The 23248-nt window shown below is 33.0% G+C and overlaps 1 protein-coding gene and 1 long non-coding RNA gene across 5 annotated transcripts; one reads left to right on the top strand and one right to left on the bottom strand.

The window, feature by feature from the left end:
* Nucleotides 1–220: 220 nt before the first annotated feature.
* LOC109158276 (receptor-like protein 12) lies at nt 221–10868 on the bottom strand. 4 transcript variants are annotated; one of them, XM_019306186.1, is made up of 3 exons: nt 10578–10868; nt 7830–9342; nt 221–460 (listed from the first exon to the last, which is right to left on the bottom strand). In XM_019306186.1, the coding sequence occupies exons 1-2, from the start codon at nt 10773–10775 to the stop codon at nt 7840–7842; spliced, it is 1701 nt and encodes a 566-aa protein (XP_019161731.1). In that variant the 5' UTR covers nt 10776–10868; the 3' UTR covers nt 221–460; nt 7830–7839. The 4 variants fall into 4 exon arrangements, with proteins under 4 accessions (XP_019161731.1, XP_019161732.1, XP_019161733.1 ...); XM_019306187.1 differs by having other exon boundaries at nt 448–473; XM_019306188.1 differs by lacking the exon at nt 221–460 and adding an exon at nt 7444–7691.
* Nucleotides 4877–6589, top strand: LOC109158282. Its single transcript, XR_002050352.1, has 2 exons — nt 4877–5119; nt 6345–6589. It is a non-coding gene; the product is annotated as an uncharacterized LOC109158282 (long non-coding RNA).
* Nucleotides 10869–23248: the final 12380 nt, after the last annotated feature.

Genomic DNA, 23248 nt, shown 5'->3' on the forward strand with positions numbered 1-23248 from the left:
TCAAAGAGGTGGAATCCATACTTTAACGACCCATATAGGTCCTAAATAGCTTGTTCGAAATAGGTTTTAAAAGTCCCAAGTGAAAAATAGGACTAAAATATGCTCAAATTAAATGAGAAACCAACAAGCTGTCTTAATACACATTGATTCTGCATGCCTTTTGTCTTCTTTTTTTTTTTTTTTTTTTTTTAATTATTTATTAAAGGTCTGAAAATTATTATAACAAGTACAAAAAAAAAAAAAAAAACACTGTGATAACAGTTTTAAAATAGCTTCAAATCTGCAGAGTATACTAAAATTACTGGAAATTAAAAAAACACAACAAACAATAGGGAAAAGACATACAATTATACAAATTAAAAGTAGTACTGCACTCCATCAAGTAAGGTTCCCATGGCCAATTAGTAGAAGCAATTCAGAAGTGTAAAGTTGTGTGCACGTATGCTGCCCTTTAATCTGCCTGCAATCACAAGCTTAAGGTCTATGAAATGCAACAACGTAAGGTTGTTTTATATGCAATAGAAAAAGCAGTACGTACGTTTTAATTTAATTACCTTTGCAAATTTAAGTTAATTTGTTCTTCTTCTGCCATGTCTTCTTGGAACAGTAGTTTTGGAACCCTTTCCTCTCTTCCATGTAAGTTTCCTTACCAACCAGTTGAGTTTTCCATTTCGCAAAGCAAAATATCCCACACAAACTCCAAATGGAAATGAACAGCAGGATCCTATCGTCATGCTCTGCCAAGAAAATCCATTAAAAAAACCTGAATCCTCTTCGTCCTCCTCTTCTTTTGAGTGCACAAGTGGGTTTTTAGCTTCACATTCTAGTGTCAATGGAAACCCATACAATGCTGTGTTTCCCAAATAGGAATCGTTGCCGAATGTATCAAGGTGTCTGCTGCGGGGTATTGCTCCAGAAAAGTGATTATAGGAGAGGTTTAGAACACCAAGGAATCCAAGGTTTGAGAGTTGCCACGGAATATTCCCTGTGAGTTGGTTGTTGGAGATGTGTAGGGCCTCGAGCAAAGTTAGATGTCCGATTGATGGAGGTATTTGGCCAGTGAGCCTGTTGTGAGACAAATTGAGAAGTCTAAGAGTATAAAGGTTTCCTATAGAAATAGGAATCTCTCCACAGAACATGTTACTTGATATGTCGATGGTGGTGTAGAGCTTTAGAATTCGTACCACGGAGACTTCTGATCCTTTCACCACTAGTGATGCAGAGCACTCATAACTGTATGATAAGTTGGCGTTGGAGTACTTTACTAGTAGATCAGAAGTAATATGGCGTTGGAGTACTTTACTAGTAGATCAGAAGTAATAATTATTTGTAATACCAGTAAAATGCAGCAAATAAAAGTCTAAACTTGTGATAAAAAGGTGGAATCATCCACTTAGACGTCCTCACACCCCGACCAGACAGGATTGTGGAAGGGTAAATCATGGTAACTCAACTGATCAACATAGCCTAGACTTTTGCGCGCACAAAAAGCCTCTCTCATCTTGAGAGGTTGTTCTCACATTGTGAGACTTGATCTATCCTTATTTCTTATGATAAATTTTAGTTGGGAGTTGAATTGCACATTTATGTTTATATATTATATGGTCAATATAAGAAAGGGTAAAAGAAGAAATGTGATGTGATTAAATTACCCGGGCTTTCTGAACCATGCGGCCTTTTGCTTCATCTTTCACTCAAACTGTAGATGTTAGAACCTCTGCAACAATTTAAGAATGAATGTTGGCATTGATTAATTACTGCAAAAATTAAATATACAATTATTCAATATAATCTAAAAACATAATAAGTCTCAATCAAAGTTATATCGAGCCCAGGCGCGAAATAGGAATGGATTCTGTCCGTCCACGTGTCCAGATCTAATGGATGAGAAACACTGATTTTTTTTAAAAACGCGGTGGCATTTTCGTATATAATTGAACATCGAAGTGTAAGTAAAATGTATTACAAGTGCATGTAAAATGTATTATAGGTGCAAGTAAAAATTTACACTGAGAATCAATACTTAGTTGCACCTATAGTTCTAAGTAGTTGCACCTATAGTTCTAAATAGTTGCACCTATAGTTATAAGTAGTTGCACCCAGGTGTATGAATGTTTGCGAGTGATTTTCAGGGGTATTACTACCCGCTGAACTCAGATCAATGAATGTTAACAAGGCAAAATTACATGCACTTATAGGTGAAAGTATGTGCACCTATAGTTATAAATAGTTGCACCTATAGTTATAAATAGTTGCACATAGAGTTATAAGCACACCCAAGTGCATGAATGTTTGCGGAAAGTGAATGCTAACAAGGAAAAATTACATGCACTTATAGGTGAAAGTAGGTGCACTTGTAAGTGATTTTACTTGCACTTCGATGTTCAATTATTTACGAAAATGCCTCCGCATTTTTTTTTAAGTTATTAGATCTGGACACGTGTCGCGCGCTGATTCGTTCGCATTTCCCTCATGAACACTTATTCGCACCTGAGAGTGCATCCCCATATATATATATATATATATATATATATATATATATATATATGAGAAAATTTCAATTCTGGTCCATTGACTATTAGTTGTCTATTAATTGCAGCACTTGACTATTAAAACTGTTAATGTAGTACCTTGACTATGCGATTTCTATCAATTTTGGTCACTCCGGCCAAATCAATGGCGAATTTCCACCGGAAAAATTTTAGTCAAACATTTCTCCGATTTGGCAGGGGCAAATAAGACATTTCATGTGCTAATATGGTTTGTATATCCGGATTGTTGACCCTGTAAATACCCGACCCGTTTCTTTCTTCTGAGCAGATGAAGTGTCTAGTTTGTGCTTCAAACCTGCAACTTGATCCTCTAGAGTTTTCGCCTGAGCCAATGTTTGTAGCTTACTCTCTTCCAATTGCTTTACATCGTTTGATTTGGACTCCATTTTCTCTTATAGGGTTCTGGTTTGAGCCATGGAGGTTTCCAGTTTCTGCTTCAAATTGGCAGCTTCATCCTCTAATTCCTTCGCTCATAGCTCGTATGTCTTGGTAACAGACAAAAGCTGTTCTTCTTTCTCCGCCAATTTGTCCTTTAAGGTGGAGCATTCTTCCCCCAGCTTCTTCGTCATGCTCTCTGCTACTTCAGATTGAACGCCCAAGTCTTTGATGAACTGCTCTGTTGCCGGCACCGACGTAGGCGATCCCGGCCGCGAAACGGAATCCACGTTTACAGTCTCCTTCATCACTACTTCCGTGGTGGATGTTAATGTGTCCTTTAGGATGACATTCTCTGCGGCGTCAGGCGGCGGCGGCGTTGTTTCTGCAGCCGCCTTGAGGCTGCGGTTGCTGGCCTTCCTCCTGAGGTCGCCGCTGGATGAGCCGCCCCGGCGAGAAATATGACTCGGAAACGGGTCGGGTATTTACAGGGTCAACAACCCGGATATACAAACCATATTAGCACATGAAATGTCTTATTTGCCCCTGCCAAATCGGAGAAATGTTTGACTAAAATTTTTCCGGTGGAAATTCGCCATTGATTTGGCCGGAGTGACCAAAATTGATAGAAATCGCATAGTCAAGGTACTACATTAACAGTTTTAATAGTCAAGTGCTGCAATTAATAGACCACTAATAGTCAATGGACCAGAATTGAAATTTTCTCTATATATATATATATATATATAGGCATGCTCTAATGCGAACAAGAGCACATAAGAGAAATAAGAACTATTTACAGCTGTCCACGTGTCCAGATTAACAGATCAAATGTAATTTTAAAAAAACGACATGGTGGCATTTCCGTAAATAACTCGAACTTGCAAGTAATTGGTGTGGTGCACCTTTGCAAGTAAATGTGTTACAAGTGCAAGTAATTGATGCACCTTTACAAGTAAAAAGTGCAAATAAAATCACTTACAAGTGCAAGCAATTTACCTTGTTAACATTCGTGCACCTAGGTGCAACTAATTATAATGTTAGGTGCAACTTGTTATAAAGTTAGGTGCACTTAATATTTATGATCAGTGTATATTTTACTTGCACTTCGATGTTCAATTATTTACAAAAATGTCGTCGTGTTTTTCTTTTAAAATCAGTGTTCCTGATCTATTAGATCTGGACACGTGGATGGATGTCATGCGTTCTGATATTCTCTCATGGGCGCACCGTTCTCATTTGAACGCGGTCCTATATATATTCATTCATTCTTTCCGTTCTTTTCTTTTTATTTTTCCTGTCTGGTGTTAAGATTGTTGTAATATCAGTTTCAACACACCTCTATTCTGTAGCTTTATACTTCAACTTTTCTACAATCACGTCTTTTTATTCTCAAAAATGAGAACAATGTTAGGAAAAATACAAGGAAAACAAAAAATCAAACCACTCCAAGTATGCAAGAGATACACTTTTCTAAAAATTTTTAATCACCATGTATAAGCAATTTGGGTTTCAGAAAAAACTTGTGCGATATAAGAAGTTGACAAATTATTACTCAAGTTGTAACGAATAATTCAACAAGGGGAGAAAAAGTTATTAAGAAAATATCTCAGATTTTTTTGAGTTTATACTGCGATACTCACCCAGAAAAAAAAGACAACAATGGTGATAATAAAACCACCCTCAGACATCGAGATAATGGTAGGTTACAAGGATCAAATAAGTTCTTGGTAAATTTTAAGTACTCATTGCTATATATGTAATACCCAGTTTCTTATAAATGCAATTATACTTAAGTTTTATTAAGTGAAGTCAACAAGTCAAAGTTTCTTATTTTGATATTGGATAAAATTATCAAATTACCCTTCTCAAAACTTAAAGGATAAGGAACCACTTTGGCTTTTGGAGAAAGATATCATTTCAAAGAAGAAAAAAAAAAAAAAAAAAAAAAAAAAACAAGAGGATTGGCTAGAGAGATAGGGGAAGGAAAAACCTTGAAACTTTGATCTCCATCTTCTTCAAGCTTAGATCTCAAAGCTATTAGAGTATTCTAGGTGAGTTTAACCTCTATATTTCACTCTTTTTGAGTTGAGTTTATCATTGGAGCCCTAAGATTAATGTTTGAATATATTAGGGATTTTGACAAGGAGTATTTGGGCAAGCTTAATAGCTAAAATTTGGATGTTTTTTAAGTAAGTGATTAACTCTTCTCTCCTTATTTTGTAAAACCCATAACTTATTATAGAATAATCTCCACTACTTTGAATACCCATTTTAGGGTTAGTATGAGTTAAAAATATTTTGGACTATGATATGTTTTTGGGTCTAAAATGCTAAGCTGAAGTCTGGATTGAAATTGTGTTTGGGTTCGTTGGAACTCTGTTTTCGGATGGATGTTAAGAATTTCTGCCTAAAATTATTAGCATGTGTAGAGATGGCAGAATGGTTTGTGACTACTGTGCAGGGTGGTAGGTTGTGGGTTCAACTCTATTTGCTAGCATATTGTGTGTTTGTTTTATATCATATGCCTTATAAAATGGATTGTTTGTTTAAAGTGAGATTTGAGCACTTAACCTCATGCTTATATTAACTTAAACTCTTTCCACCTAAGCCATTTCAATACCTTTGAAATTACTTTAGTTTAATAAACTATTCTATGACTTTCAAAGAGTTATGTACTAAGAAAATTATTATTTTGAGAATGGTTTATACTTTGCATATTTCTTAGTTTGATAAACCTATTATCCATAATTGGATATATTATGTATCTTGAGAAAATATGTGACTTGAAAAACTTTCTACAATAAAATATGTACTTTGTTATGTGATTTTTATGGAAATGATTTTGCTACATCGGGCTATTTGTTTATAAGAATTATTTTGAATGTTCGGTCAAACTCATGAGGCAACCTATTTTGTTGTTTGTTATGTTCGGCTTGGAACGTTCCTAATTGCTAATTCCGAATTGTCGAGCTTGACTCATTCCGAATCGTCGAGTCTTTTGAATTATTTGTTGGAACGTTCCATCCAGCTCATTCTGAATCGTCGAGCCTGACTCATTCCAAATCATCGAGTCTTTCTAAACTATTATGCCGATAATGGCCTTTGTCATGGGTTATAATAGTGGTTGTAGGTTGCCAATGTGTCATATGTTAAGGAATGGTTTGTGCTTTTGAAAATATTGTATTATGAAATATTGTTGATGCCCATGTAGCTAAAGTTTCTTGTTTTGTGAACTTGTGTATAGTATGCTGAAAGTATATTATGACTTCGATATAGTTTAAAGATCGAGTTTTGCATCGAGTTATTACTCTAAAGCTTTTTGTATTATTTTGGGGTTACTTGACCCGGGGTTGAGAGGAGTATCACTTACTGGGCATTAGCTCATTATTTGTATTTTATTTTCTCATGTTTCAGAGTAGTAAGGACATGTGAATAGCATGAGCATAAGTGGTGGGGTCTCGAAGGTGACTTTTGAAACTATGAGACTTAGTCCTAGTGTTGGAGCTTACCATGGACTTTTGTTTATTTAGATATTCCCTTTGACCTTTGTATTTTTGTAAAACCATTGTGCTTGGTTTTGGTGCTTGTGATGCATTTTGGACATATTACTCTTTGATTGTAAATATTTAATAGTGAATTTGATGAGTTTTTGGGAAGAACTAGTCAATTATATTTTGTCATTATGGGTTGTGGAATTATTGTATATTAAATTGTTATTATGAAGATTCTGAGAGGTATGTATTGTTATGCTTCGTATTGTTACAAGTCTTCACGTAACGATACGGTCGGGTCGTGTCCTAGAAGTGGGGCGTGACAATATAAATCTCCAACAAACAAACAAGCACAAGGGCCCCCGCACCCCGGCCCCGACGATGGTGGCTCAATGGTTTAGCAGACAGGGCCAAATACCGGTGCGCACAAGGATTTGTCCACTTTGGACATAATCCTCACACTGCCGCGGCCTAGATTCGAACCTTGGTCTTTTCTCCCAAATACTGCTAACGGTAAATATGTTACCCGAAAATATAAATCAGTAAGTAACAAGTGTATTGCCAAAGTGTTTTTCAGTACAAGAATCAAATTAAAGTGTGTCCCTTGAATGTAATGAGTCTCCTATTTATGCTAATACTCAACCTGTCTCAATAACGACCCTCAGTAATGAGGAGCCAAGCCGAGTCAAGTCCACATTTATTCACCATATTAATGAAGGGGCGACTGTTCATTATCCTTGTCTTGAATCCGTTATGTGACCATTGACATTATGACTCCGTAGTAAATGATTATGACCGTTGGACTGCGGTTCCATGTTAATTAGGTGCTTGTTGGCCTTACTGGTGGTCTCGAGTCGGGTGGTTGTCCCAATACTGTGTCAACGGCCTATTAAACCAGTGCGCTAAGCCCGTGCAGGCAAACAATGACATCTCTAATAATTGTGTAAGTTGGTCGAATAATTGGTTTGATAATTAAGTTAGATTCTCTTATAGGGAAGATGATATTTAGAACGAAACACAATATTCATTATAAATTAAAGCACATATCTAAGATATTTGTAATAATGATGCACGTCGTTCACATTGATTCTACATTATTGCTTTCTGTCTAATTATTTGACGTTTAAAACAACTCTTAAAGTACTAGAAAACAACACAACCAACAATAGGGAAAAGCCATATTATACAGAAGTAGTACTCCATAAGTAGAAGCAATATAATTCAGAAGTGCAGTGCGCACGCTGCTGCTTTAATCTGCAACCAAAAAAGCCTATATGAAATGCAACAGTGTTCTTGTATATGTAATAAGGTAAATATACTATGTAATAAAAAATGTCACTGAAGAAATTGAATTGTAAAGTTGGAATTTTTAAAACAAAAGGATGAAGCTTTAATTTAATTTAATTACCTTTGCAAATCTAATGTGTTCTTCTTCTGGCATGTCTTCTTGGAACAGTATTTTTGGAACCCTTTCCTCTCTTCCATGTGAGTTTCCTTAGCAACCAGTTGAGTTTTCCACACCGCAAAGCAAAATATCCCACACAAACTCCAAATGGAAATGAACAGCAGTATCCTATCGTCACGCTCTGCCAAGAAAATCCATTAAAAAAACCTGAATCCTCTTCTTCTTCTTCTTCTTGTGACGGTACATGTGGTTTTCTGCTGGCTTCACATTCCAGAGTCAATGGAAAGCCACACAGTGCTGTGTTTCCCAGGTAGGAGTCATTGGCAATTGTATCAAGTTGCCTGCTGCGGGGTATTGCTCCCAATAAATGATTATAGGAGACGTTCAGTACTTCCAGAAATCCAAGCTTTGACAGTTGCCATGGAATCTCCCCTGTGAGCTGGTTGCAAGACATGTCTAGCGCTTCAAGCAATGTTAGATTTCCCAATGATGATGGTATATGGCCAGTTAGCCTATTATGAGACAGATTGAGATGCCGAAGAACACCAAGGATTCCAATGGAAATAGGAATATCTCCATCAAACATGTTACTTGATAAGTCTATGAGTGTGTACAGGTTTAGAATTTCTTCCACGGTATACACAGACCCTTTCACCACTAGCATTACAGAGCTTCCATGAACGTAAACAAAATGGTCACTAGAGTATGTTACATCTAAATCAGGAGTAATATCATTTATAATCCCAGTAAAATGCAGCAAATAATTTTCAGGCAAATGTCCAGTGAAGTGATTGTTGGAAAGATCAAGAACTCGCAGCATAGGGAATGGAATCTTGGTGGTGGGATTGCTTATCACCCCATGAAAATGATTAGAACTTAAGATGAGCACTGCCAATTGTGGAAGAGCATCTAACCAGTGTGGGAATGAGTCATTTAGCCCATTGTTTCCAACATCAAGAACTTGGAGAGATGTACAGTTGAGCAGAGTATGAGGTAATGGTCCTTCGAATTCATTAAAATGCAAGATGAGAACTTGCAGAACATCACCCTTTAAAGTTTCTTCTGGAATGTTTCCATAAAATTGGTTCATGCTTAAATCAAGTAGTGACAATGTTGTGCTTAGATTTCCCAAACACGGAGGAATAACACCACTCAAACTATTATGAGATAGGTCAAGAAATTTGAAAGGGGTTGAACTGCAAAACTCTCTATGCATAGCACCATGCAAATTATTATTGTCAAGATGCAAGATTGAGAGTTGATTGCTAAAATTTCCCAGGCACGTTGGAATGACACCACTCAAGTAATTGCTTGACAGGTCAAGAAAATGAAGGTGGCATGCATTGCAGAGTGATTTTGGAATACCCCCGTGAAACTGATTGCCACGAAGAACAAAAGAATCTAGATTCGTGTTGTTTCCCAAGCATTGTGGAATATGTCCATTCAATTTGTTATATGCTATAAAAAGGACTGAAAGAGATGTGACATTGCAAAAGATTGATAAGGTCTCAGGTTCCTGAAGCAAGTTGGAACTTATGGAAACACCAAATAGTGATGTTAAATATCCTACTTCCCATGGTATTGACCCCCTAAGATAGTTATGTGAAAGACCTAGCCGACTGAGCTCTGTCAAATTTCCAATTGTTGAAGGAATTAGACCAGAGAGGTGGTTTGAGTCAAGGTAAAGTTCAGACAACTTTTTCAAATTCCCAATGTTTGAGGGAATGCAACCTGAAAGCTGGTTACTAGGCAGGGCAAGACATTGAAGTTGTGTCAATAAACTAATTTCAGAGGGAATCCTTCCAGTGAGCTTATTGTTATCTATAAACAAGAGAGTTAATTGTGTCCAGTTGGCAATGAGGTGTGGTACTAACTCACCTGAAAGCATATTGAGACCTAAATCTAACACAACTAGTTTGGAAAGATTGGACATGCTGGGAGGCAACTTGCCTGTTAGAAAGTTATGGCCTAGATACAAGTACTCAAGATTTGTGCATAGCCCAAGTTCAAAGGGAATCATAGAATTCAGTTGATTTTTTCTGAGAGAAAGATACTGAAGATGTTTTAGGCTTCCAATGGAAGGTGGAATATTCCCAAGAAATGAATTATTGGCCAATTTCAGTGCTTGAACACTGGTGATTGAACCAATTTCTTTTGGAATTACTCCAGAAAAGTTGTTGTATGAAAGGCAAAGAAATTTAAGGTTGGATAAGTAGGTAAGACTAATGGGAAAAGGTCCTTGGAAGAAATTGTTACCAAGGTCAAGGTGCTCTAAGTTCTCTAGCTTGGAAAACACAAACACTGGAATTTGACCGGTAAAATGGTTTTTTGACAAATCAAGGTAAGATAAATTTGGGCAACTTGTTATCAAGTCTTTTGGAAAATCCAAATTGAACTCATTAGCACGGAGGTTGAGATGCTTCAACAAAGGCATAGTATGGAATTTAGACCAATCCGGAGTTTCCAGATTATTCACTCTCAGATCCAGGTACCTCAGATTTTAAAGATTGCTAATTTCAAATGGAATCACATCTTCCAGAAAGTTTTTGAAACAACTAAAGTACCTGAGTTGTGTCAACTGCCCAACCTCTACTGGTATTGCCCCCGTGAAGTTGTTATTGCTCAAGTCCAGAAAAGTGAGCTTAAGGAGGCTGTTGATAGCAAACGGGATCATTCCGCTCAAACTATTGTTATTGAGATTGATCCGAGTAAGATTAGGTAGTAAGGAAAAACGGAGTAGTTCAAGTGTACCTCTGATGTTCCCATGAGGTAGGTTGAGCTCTGAAACAGATCCACCTCGGTTACAGGTGATTCCCTCCCAATTGCACAAATTTGTGAGGTTGTTGACAGACCAAGAAGAATCCAGTAAAGAAGTTGAAGATGATGATGATGATGATAGGCCATTGTTTTTCCATTGTAAGAGAGCTTCAGCTTCTTCTTTGTTTGCATGTAAGGGTGTGGTTTTTACTGCGGCACGCAAACAAAGGATGTGAAAAAGAAGAGTGAAGATGGAGATTCTCATCATGGTTTAATTAATAGTAATTCAATACCGTAAGTTAAAGCTTCTGATCTATGTGATCCTATATATAGCAGATTTAGAGGGAATGATTATGTGAAAATAATAATTAACTATTGTGGATGAGGAGAGGAGGCTAGGCTAGGCTAGAGCCTAGATTAGATTGTCTAATCTCCAAAGTTACTTTACATTCATTTTCACTAATGGAGTAATGTCGTCTCTGCTTTCTCTAACGTCACTATCATCCCATCCCTTAATCTCCAAAATGCTCTCTTCTAGTTTAATTTTATTAATTATTTATTTCGACACAATATTAAGATAAAACTTATCTATTAATTAGCTTTTGGGCATTTAAGCTACAATAAATTTGTCAAGGATCTTGTAATCGAACGGCACCAAGTTGCTCCCTTATAGGTTGTAGGATCGAGGCTCAGTGGAAGCCATATTGACTCTTTGTTCTCAATAGGTTGAGAAATAGCCTAAGGAGTTGGAATCAATAGTTATATCATGTATCAATATGAAAATGATAGAAAAACTGATATATAAAACATTAGACCCAACATGCAATATGCATGGATATATAGCCCAAGGAGTTGGAATCAATGGTTATATCATGTATCAATATGAATTATTCTTCATTTACATAAGCTTGAAAAGAATGCTAGTGTCATGCTGGTGATGGAGAAGTAACTACATTGCACTCGAAAAAGAATCTCTTCTATATAATTTAAATAATTTGAAAAAGCAAATTATATATACACTAGTGCAAACAACATCACTTTTCAATGTAAGACAAATGTTTCTTATAAGCTTTCGCAACTCTAATTTTTCTAACTACATGTGTATACTCTAATTTTTACACTATTCATTTTGAGCCTACAATATATCGGGGCCGATTTTTGGCCCATGTATAATGCCCAACAACACAAGGTCCCAATTTTAAAGGTTCCAATATATATCTAGTTTTGACCTAACTGCTTAAGAAATTTAAAAAAAAAAAAAAAATTAAATCTGCAATTAAGCCCACAATCATTCACGCATCTTTCTATCTTGTCTAAAACTCATCAGTTTTTTTCTCCAAATCGCACACCATCATTGAAGAGGGCAAAATTATTCATTCCTCCATTAATTTTACAACTTTCTACCAAATTTCTTTGATTATCAATTTTCACTTCTCTCTTAGGGCCTCATTTATTTACAAGAACGGGGCCATAAAAATCCAAAAGACGGCCCTGCAATATATCGATTTCTTTGTTTTATTTAGAAGAACTCGATCCACTTTAATTTAACCCAAGTCAAAAGTAGACTCTACATATATTTATACTACAAAATAACCACTAAAAATATCAATTTTGTTATTCAACACTTTAAATCTTGTATCCTCTTTTTTCCTTGCTAATTTGCTATTGATCAGTCACTTAGTGGATCATAGAATCTCCATTTTCCCCCTTTTTTTCATCTTTTTTCTTCTATCAACTTCTTTTTCCCATCTTTTGTTCTGTAGTAACCAAAGATAGCGCTTCTTTTCTTGGGTGCGGTGGCATCCCTTTCGCATTTATTTTGTCGGAAATTTGTCCAATAATTATACCATGGATTAATGTTCATATTAAATAATTCTTAACTTTTCTCTCTAAAGTGGTGTATCCCATTCAAACTTTTATAAACTTTAAAACTTTGAAAGTATTTAGATTAGTGTCTAGAATATTTGTTTCTCTGCAATAATAATCGATATGACCTCATTGAATTGGTAAGTTTTGATTAAGAATTTTAGAGTGTTTTAAAAAGTTAATAATATTTGATTTATATTTTTAAAAGTTTTTAAAACCTGAGTGATATTCGATCAAAACTTTTAAATAGTATTAAAAATCTATTGATATTTAAAAAGTTTTTGTAAATAATAAAGTCAAATGTTGAAATGGGATGAGGTTTGCTTGGGCATAAGTTTGAGGAAGGGGAAATGCTGGGGAGAGGTTTGTGCAAGGGGAAAAGCTTTGGCTTGCTTTTCTCCTAAAAGGAAAAGCTTGGGCATAGGTTTCTCTTAAAGGGAAAAACTTGGTCTAAGTTTTGAGCAAGGTTTTTTGCTTGCTGCAGGAATAGAATTGCATTTAATGTTGTATTAAATGCTTATAAATCTCTAGGCACATGAGTTGCTATAAATAGGCAACGTCTCTTCATTCATTTATCCCATTCCATTCGATCCATTCTTTAGCATAGCAAAATACAGAGAGTAAAAATAGAAAGTTATATTTGTAATTCCTATTGTAATATAATTTTGCTAATACAGAAAATTCTTCTTCAAATTGTCTTATTCTGTGTATGATTTATTTTAAATCTCACACTAGAAATATTCTCAATATTTCCAGTACAAATTGTTATTGTAATTTGGTGTTGTGAACCATATCGATCCTAACAGTTTTAACTTTTTATAAACTCTTTTATATTAAGATTTTTATAGATTTGTTTTCTCTCAAATATAAATATTTAAATTCATCTTTAAAATCCCGAACTTCTAAACTTTTTGTTTGCCTACTCTACTGCATAAATGGGGTGTTGCTATTTGCACCACCCTTTAGTCAAAAAGGGGTATAAATTACATTGGAAGTGTGTAAAAAAGTGAAAATTTCTAATAAATACATAGGTGGTGTAAATAGTCAAATGGGTGATCAAATTGCTATTTGCACCACCTTAGTCAAACCTCATTTATTAGATGTAAGTAATAATTTTTTAATTCAAAATTTAATTTAAAAAAAAAAAAAAAAAAAACCATTGCCTTCTCCGGTATGAGAAGGCGATGGACATGCCATCTCACCGAAGAAGGCAAAATCGCCTTAGCGAGATCCTCTGTGTCGTACTTCCATGTTGGGATTCATCAAGTACCTAATATATCAGGATCACAACATGTTATTCTGTGAATTAAGTTTCAAGAAGTCGAGATTTAGTGGGAAAGTTTCTGCTCAACTGTTTTGAAACTCACATGTTGTCGAAAGATTCAACGAGATAATCACCTCCTTCCTCGTCAACCTTCCTAAAGAACACTCGATATTCTTGTGCCATCTGCCTCACAACAGTAACACGTCCAGTTAATCCTATTATGCCTGGGTCGATCTCCGGATAAACGTTGGAAACACACGACATTATGGAGCAATTAAATACCGATATGAGAATGATATCACTTGATCCCACACTCTTTCTTTTCATTCCCATTAACACTGCAAAAAAAAAGTAAAAATCTTACCTATGATATAAGCACGGAGATGGGAGGGGTTATCACGTTGAGGATTGATTGAGGCAAATACAGGAAGAATAATCTTACAGTTAAAAAAGGAAAAAAAAAACGAAAAAAAAAAATAAAAAAAAAAAAAAGAAACCGCCGACCTATTGTTACCAATGGGAAAACACAAATGGGAAAAGGTCTTTGGAAGAAATTGTTACCAAGGTCAAGGTGCTCTAGGTTCTCTAGCTTGGAAAACACAAACACTGGAATTTGACCGGTAAAATGGTTTTTTGACAAATCAAGGTAAGATAAATTTGGGCAACTTGTTATCAAGTCTTTTGGAAAATCCAAATTGAACTCATTAGCACGGAGGTTGAGATGCTTCAACAAAGGCATAGCATGGAATTTAGACCAATTGGGAGTTTCCAGATTATTCACTCCCAGATCTAGGTACCTCAGATTTTGAAGATTGCGAATTTCAAATGGAATCACATCTTCCAGAAAGTTTCTGAAACAACTAAAGTACCTGAGCTCTGTCAACTGCCCAATCTCTACTGGTATTGCCCCCTTGAAGTTGTTATTGCTCAAGTCCAGAAAAGTGAGCTTAAAGAGGGTACTGATAGCAGATGGGATCATTGTTCTTCAGATTGATACGAGTAAGATTAGGAAGTGAGGAAAAACGGAGTTGTTCAAGTGTACCTCTGATGTTTGTTCTTTAAACTTGTCTTACAATTAGACAAAATACTCTCTTCCAATTGGTAATTTGGCAATTGGTATAATTAGGGATCATGATCAACACAAATGTGTGGATTGTTGGTACAAAAATTATTATTTAATTTGTGTACTAATGTCAACTGACATATATTTGTTATTTATGTTGATTTTGAACCAAAGTAAATTATGGTTAAATGGGAATGCAAAATAAATGGCAACAAGTTGGTATACCATAGATTAGGGTCTATCTTACGAGGTGGATCAGGTTCAAAATATACAATTTACATATCGAATATGTTTAAAATTTACATACACAATTTATATATTTAATTTTCACAATTTACCTTACCGGTTCTATATCGCACCCGATCCCCAGAATAATTTGCCAATGGGAACTAAAGTAAATTATGGGGAAATGGGAAATTGGGAATGCAAAATAAATGGGCAATTTATATCCTACACCACGGCGTATATTACACTATGCGCCCAGATGCAAAACGACGTCGTTTTAATTATTTTTTTTTTTTTGAAATTTCCCGCCCCAGTGAATGGCAGTAGGCTTTTCTTTAAAAAAAACCCGATGTTCAAGAATGTACATAATGTTATACTTGAATACACATAATGTTATACATGAATACACATAATGTTATAACAAAATATACATACTCTTTTTAAAAGATAATACACATAATCTAACATAATACATAATAAACATAAACTTTTAACATAATACACATCAACTCTTAACATAATACACACAAATTTTCTGATTCGGATGTACATAATTGTATAAAAACAATGTACATAATTGTATAAAAAATACACATAACTGTATGAACCAATACACATAACGTTGTGAACGAATACACATAACGTTATGAACGAATACACATAATCTCAGCAACTTCCTACCGCGCCTCCCAACACGACCCCAAAACGACGTCGTTTTGGGAGGCGCGCGGCGCACAGTGCTATGTGCGCCGTGGTGTAGGATATAACGATTGAAATAAATGGGAACATGATGGGCCACATTGCTTTAGGTGTGCTTTAATTTGTATTCTCACAAAACAAATTAAAGTGGAAAATAAAAATGGGGTACATGCATGAGCTACAATACGTGTGCAGCAAATTGGACTCGTGTCCACAATGTCCAAAACGACGACATTCCAGTTAAAAAAAATTGATTTTGTCTCGCCGTTAACGGCGTTAACGACATTATTCATTTGTGGAATTATAAATGTACAGTTATGAAATTATGAAATGTACAGTTATGAAATTATGAAGCTCTGACATTATGAACATATAGTGATAAAATTATGAACATAGAGCTCTAAAATTGTGAACATAGATCTTCAAAAATAATGAATTTACAGTTATTGAATTATGAATGTACAGTTACGGAATTATGAATGTACAGTTATAGAATTATGAACACAGAACTCTGACATTATGAACTTATAATTATGAACATATAGTGATAAAATTATGAATATATACTCCTATAACGAAGCTGTCTGAAATTTAAAAAAAAAAAAATGGTGGAAGATAACGGTGCCACTAACGGCACCGTTACTGTGTCCACAATGTATGCTGGACACGGGTCCATAGCATAACGATTGTACGTGTGCTGTGCTTAATGCATGATTATTAGAAAAAGGAGGTGTTCAAATTGTTTACATGCATGCTCAACTACTATACATTACGTGTTGACCATGAAAACGTATTGATCAAGGGAAAATAAAGCCTAAAATCAAGGCGTCCTATAATATGAAAACAAGCTTGGTAAAGATTGAAAGCGTGGAGTTTAGGAGATTATCTATAAATAATAGAGTTAATACAATTTTTGGTCCTAGACTTATTGGAACATTGACACTTTTCATCTTTCATAATAAAAATTGTTAATTTGTAGCCACTCTTATTGGTCGTTGGACACTTTTAGTCATCCGTCAAAAGTGTAGTTTGTTGACCGTCAAATTAAAGGGTATTGTTGCATTGTCTTTTCAGTGGCTTGGAACAAATTGTTGATTCAAACTGTTGAATAACCAAACACTTTCTTTAGCATTTTGATCTTTGGGTTACATCATATTTACCAATCGTCCAATATCTTTGGGTTACATTATAATTAAAAAATTTAAATTTTTACTACTTCATCTAAATTCTTTAAATTAGGAATTTCTTTATCCATAATAATTTATTCAACAATAAGGTTGAATTAAATGAACACTGAGCAAAACACCAAAAGGACGGGTACCGTTGATTCATTCATTGATCTTGTATATATATGTGCATTCATTAAATATATTAGAACCCTTTGCAACAAAAATACTTGGTTACTATTTAAAAAAAGTTTAGAGGGGTGTATTCAATCATGACTTTGTAGACTTTTAAAGACTTTTAATATATAGATTTTAATAAACTTTTACTGATTTTCATAGAGTCGTTTTGAACTTTTTAAAACTTTGTAAAACTCTATAAAAGTCTATATAAAAAACATTCATAAACTTTTATCAACTTTTTATTTTAAAAAGACTACAAAACTTATTGTAATTCTAAATTGAACACATTCCTACAAATTTCCAATGATTTCAATTTTTATCATTTATAATTTTCTTACAAAACATGTTATAATATATCATAAAATTCTTCTTATTATATAGTTCTTCACCTACATCAATACTATTATTTTTATCCATATTATGGTGAGACTTATATTCTAATTACTTATACAGTATTAATAAGCATCAACAAAACAAAAAAAATCATAAGAAATTCATAACAATATTGAACACTAAAATTTATAGTAATAGAATTATTCAAATAAAATATTTAAAATATAATTACTAGTTGCATAAAATAAAACATTAAAAATATTATATTTTTTAATATTATAAAAAATATAATATTAATAATATTTTCAATAGCAATTCAGGATTGCGAATAAGAACAAGGTACTACTGTTTGCAGCCTCAAATTGCTATTGCGAATAGTAGTTCGCTATTCGAGTATTCGTAGTAGCTTATTGTTAATATATATATATATATATATATATATATATATATATATATATATATATATATATATATATATTACAAATATAAGCACAAAAAGAATAAAAATCAAAATATACAAGTATTTATATGAATATTATGAAACATATAGTAAAATAAATAAAAAATCAAAATATACAAGCAATAATAAAAGAAAAAATAATATTATTTCGAATTTTTAGAGGAAGATTGTAAAGTTTAGGAGAGATAAAAAATTGGTAGAGTTTAGGTATAAAGAAAATATAGGATAATGAAGAAAAAATAATTTATTGAATTTAGGTATAAGGTTTATAAAGTTTAATAGTGAGAAAAAAAAAAGTTTAAATAGAGAGAAAAAACCTTGGTAGAAAGAAAATTTTGAAATCTTGGAGTTGAGGGTTGGATTTCAACTATTAATATTTGAGAAGGAAAGGTCTACAAAAGTCCTAAAATTATAAAGTCTACTCAAATTCATAACTTTATAAATACCACATGACTTTTAAAGACTCTTTAAAAGTATTAATCGAATACCACCCGACTTTTAAAGACTCTTTAAAAATCTTGATTGAATACTGCCTGACTTTTAAAAACTCCTTAAATGTTTGAATTGAATACCTCCAAACTTTTAAAGTCCATAAAAGTCTTTAAAAGTTTATGAAAGTCATGATTGAATACACCCCGTAACAATTATAATGAATCTCATATATTACATTGTATTTATATACTATGAGTTACATATTTAAATAAACAAATTCGACATTAAATTATTTATGTATGAACTTCTCATATAAAATTTTACATTGATATACTTTCAAATATTTATTTAATTATAAACATTGGACATTAACTCATTCGCGCAATCCGTGTAAAACTAGTTTTATATACTAAATGTTCATAATTTACATACTGAATGTTTACAATATAACTTGTAACATTCAATTATCAGTATATAAATTGTGTATTGTAGACCAAGATCCATGGCATAACAATCCAAACTCAGCCTTCCTCCTCTCTTCGGCCACGAAGTCATCACAATAACAGTACACCATAACAGTTCCCATGACCCAAAATCAAAAGTGGATTGTTAACCTCTTCGTGCACACCGCCCACTTTTTTAATATGCAATCACAAAGGCCTGTGAAATGCCACAACTTTACATTTTTAATATGTAAATAGAAAATGTGTTTGAAGAAGTTGAAAATTTGAAGTTGTGCTTTATAAAATAAAGGGAAATTTTAATTTAAATACATCTACAATTACAAGTTTGAAAAAACTCGTGAATCTTGAATGCAAGAGATAATCTAAAGATTCCTACTAAATTTTAATTCAATTATAATTGTAATTTATGCCCCTCCATAATATGTCAATTATCAATGTCACTCCAGAATTATTAGTGGTGTAAATGTTGCCCCTCAATTTTCAAAACGCTACATATATTGTCACTCCCGTATAGTACGGGAAGAAAATTGAGGGGCAACATTTACACTACGAGAGGGGCAATATATGTATCGTTTTGAAAATTGAGGGACAACATTTACACCACTAATAATTTAAGAGTTGGTTCTAGTTGACAACCTATGGATGACTCCTCATCATCGAATTATTCTGTGGTCTGACACAAGTGTGGCGGCAAATTATTTTGTGGATTCATTTTGCAAGGAAGATTCGGGTCCAAAAATACACAATTTACGTACTGAATGTTTACAATTTTACATAATAAATGTTCACAATTCAAATCATAAACATTCAGTATATAAATTGTGAATATTTAGTATGTAAACTGTATTTTGAATCTGAATCTACCTTGCAGAGTGGACTCGGAAGTCTGGTGCATGATATAACTGCCGAAGTGTGAGGCAAATTATGTTGTGCATCCGTATGCACCATGCACCATGCATGGTGCATACGGATTCAAAAACAACGTCATTTTAATAAAACGCGCGTCTCCCCTTAAAAAAAAATCAGGTTCGATTCCCAGCAACAACATATGAACTAAAATTCCATAATCGATGAACTATAATTCCATAATCTAATCTACGAACTAAAAATTTCAGAATGAATGAACTAAAATTCCATAATCTATAAACTAAAATTTCAGAATCGATAAATTACAATTCCATAATCGATGAACTATAATTCCATAATCAATGAACTATAATTCCATAATCTATGAACTAAAATTCCAGAATGAATGAACAATATAATATTGTTGCTGGGAATCGAACCTGAATTTTTTTTAAAGAGAAGACGCGTATTTTTTAATAAAACGACGTCGTTTTGACATCCGTATGCACCATGCATGGTGCATACGGATACACAGCATAACGATTGGAAGTGTGACTATACTTTATTATCAAAATGAGGCCCCGCAAACCATTACAATATTTTTCGACTACTTTTTGACCCAGAGGTCTTTGTATGTCTTAATGCATTCAATTCGTTATTTAAAGAGAGGTTTGGAAATTTCCTTTCATTTTGTCTGAAATACTTCCATCAATAAACGCGTACGCGGTCAGGCCGGATCACGGCTTCTAACCAATTGCAATGATTTTCTGTTCCAAGTCAAGCTTCAATTCATTTTCCACGTACCCTTATTTTTAATTACTTTCCCATCAATAAACGTATAGAACAATCTTTTTTTTTTTTTTTGAAAGTTACTGGCTCTATTACATTGTAATATCTGTTCATATACTTTCTCAACCTACTGAAACACAAAGAACCAATAACGCCTCCACTGAGGCTTGAACTCATAATCTTCCAAATGGAAGTCCAACCCGGATACCATTAGACCACATAGTCCTGGTACGTATAAAACAATCTAGTTTAGATTGTTCTATACGTTTCAAAAAAAAAACGTATACAACAATCTAAACTAGAGCAGTAATATAATATATCATTTTCGATCGTAATTATGGACGTTTGCATTATTGCATCATATCTTTATCTTTATCTTTATCTAACTAACAACATAAAACTTATAGGATTAATATTTGATGCACCGTCGGTGTATAAATGCTATACATCGGCGGTGAAGGAGAAGATACCACATCATTAAAAAATAAATTCAATATTAATGGGTCTTTTTTTTTGCAAAATATCTAAGACTTGTATTTTATTAGGTAAGTCTTTTATTTCTAATTAACAAAATATATTTACTTTCCTAAACGTATTTATTACTTGATTATTATATATTTAATTATTAACAATTTTACACTTGCAAGTTCAATTCTATGATAGTGACAATGAAACCTGTATCATTCGTATGATTAATAATATTGTTAACATGTTCTATACTTAAAATTAAGAATTCTAATTGAATTAACATTTTTTAACTTTAATTAACAAAAATCATCTAACTTCTTATATTTATCTAAACTCCTAAATCTATTTAAACCCCTAAATTTAAATTACAACCTTAGTCACTATTATAAACAATTGCAACATCTTGTAAGAATACATATTCAATAATGTAAAAAAATCAACACTTAATCAAATATTATATAATAGTCAAATTATATCTTAAAACTTATTAAAAAGTTAAAATGTAATATTCAACACAACAGTATCCAATAATGTAAGAAATCAAATTTGTAAACTAGGATGATGAAACATAAAGCGAGCCACAAATTTGGTGAGGAGCCACAAATTATTTATAATCATGACTAAGGTTGTAATTTAAATTTAGGAGTTTAGGGATTTAAATAAATATAAGAATTTAGATAGATATAAAAAATTAGATGATTTTTGTTAATTAAAATTAAAAATTCTTAATTATAAATATAATAATTTAGAAATTCAGTTCAATTAGAATTATAAATTTTAAGTAAAGAACCTTTTAACAATATTTGTCAATCATAAGGAGGATCGTTATACCCTGCACTACGGCGCGCGTAGCACTCTGCGCCCTGCGCCTCCCAAAACGACATCGTTTTGGCAAGTTATGTAGGGAGTTGACGTGATTATGTGTATTGTTTATACAATTATGTGTATTTGTTTATACAATTATGTACATTTTTTATACAATCATGTACATTTTTTTATACAATTATATACATCCGAAACAGGAAATTTATGTGTATTATGTTAATAGTTGATGTTTATTATATTAAAAGTTTGTGTATATTATGTATTATGTTAGATTATATGTATTATCTTTTTTAAAAAAATGTGCATTTTGTTGTACAATAATGTACATTCATGTATACAATTATGTGTATTCTAGTATAAAATTATGTACATTTTTGAATATGAATTTTGTTTTTAAAGAAAATTAACCGCCAACACAAGGTATCGAAATTTCAAAAAAATAAAATAAAAATCTGAAACGACGTCGTTTTGCATCAGGGCGCACAATGCAATGCGCGCCCGCCCTGGTGCAGGATATAAATTGCCTCATAAGAATGATACATGCTTCATTTGTCACTGTCGTAGAATTGAACCTACAAGTGTAAAATTATTTTATTTTTTTTGATAACGAAAATGTAAAATTGTTAATAATTAGATATATAATAATCAAGGAATAAATATGTTTAGGAGAGTAGATATATTTTGTTAATTAGAAATAAAAAACTTACCTAATAAAATGAAGTCTTAGATATTTTGCAAAAAAAGGACTCGGTTAATATTAACTTTGTTTTTTAATGATGTGGCATCTTCTCCTTCACCGCCAGTGTATAGCATCTATACACTTACGGTGCATCAAATATTAATCCAAAACTTATATTGTGAAGGTTGAAGAGCTTAACCTAAAGAAGTTTTGTGATATGAAGAAAAAAGCCTAAACAAATTTTAAATTTAATCGGGAAATAGCAAATTAAAAAAAAAAAAAAAAAAAAAAAAACCTAATATCTGGGGAGTCCCGGAAATGAGCTATTCTCTTTGCATAAAAAGTATTACCAAATAATGGAATAAGTCTGCTTCCAAGAATGTCATTTCATTTCATGTGTATTTCATGAATCAAACTTGTTGTTAGTCTTTAAAGCATCTACGTTGAGCATAATTGGCAAGTTATTCCAATAATTATAAGCCTTTTCCCATCAAGTTTTATCAGACAATAGTTATACCATGGAATCATGTAACCAATACATTCCTAACTTTTCTTCCTAGATTTTTTCAAGTTAAAAGCACACAATTATTGAGATTTTGAAATGATATTATATATAAATAAATAAATAAATAAATAAATAAATAAATTATATATATATATATATATATATATATATATATATATATATATATATATATATATATATATCATTTTAGTCGGTTTTTTCTTCTGATATATTAAATTAACATTTATGTCCTTAAAGTAAACATTCTATTTATTTTTCTTTTCCAACAAATTATTGTGTATACGTAGGGATGACCACGGTTCGGTTCGAACTGAATCAGACACTATAGCAATCGAATTAAAAGTTTTCGATTATGATTCAGATCCAGAACCCAATATTTA

Source organism: Ipomoea nil, unplaced genomic scaffold (assembly GCF_001879475.1).
Source record: "Ipomoea nil cultivar Tokyo-kokei standard unplaced genomic scaffold, Asagao_1.1 scaffold2805, whole genome shotgun sequence".
Classification (NCBI taxonomy): Eukaryota; Viridiplantae; Streptophyta; class Magnoliopsida; order Solanales; family Convolvulaceae; genus Ipomoea; species Ipomoea nil.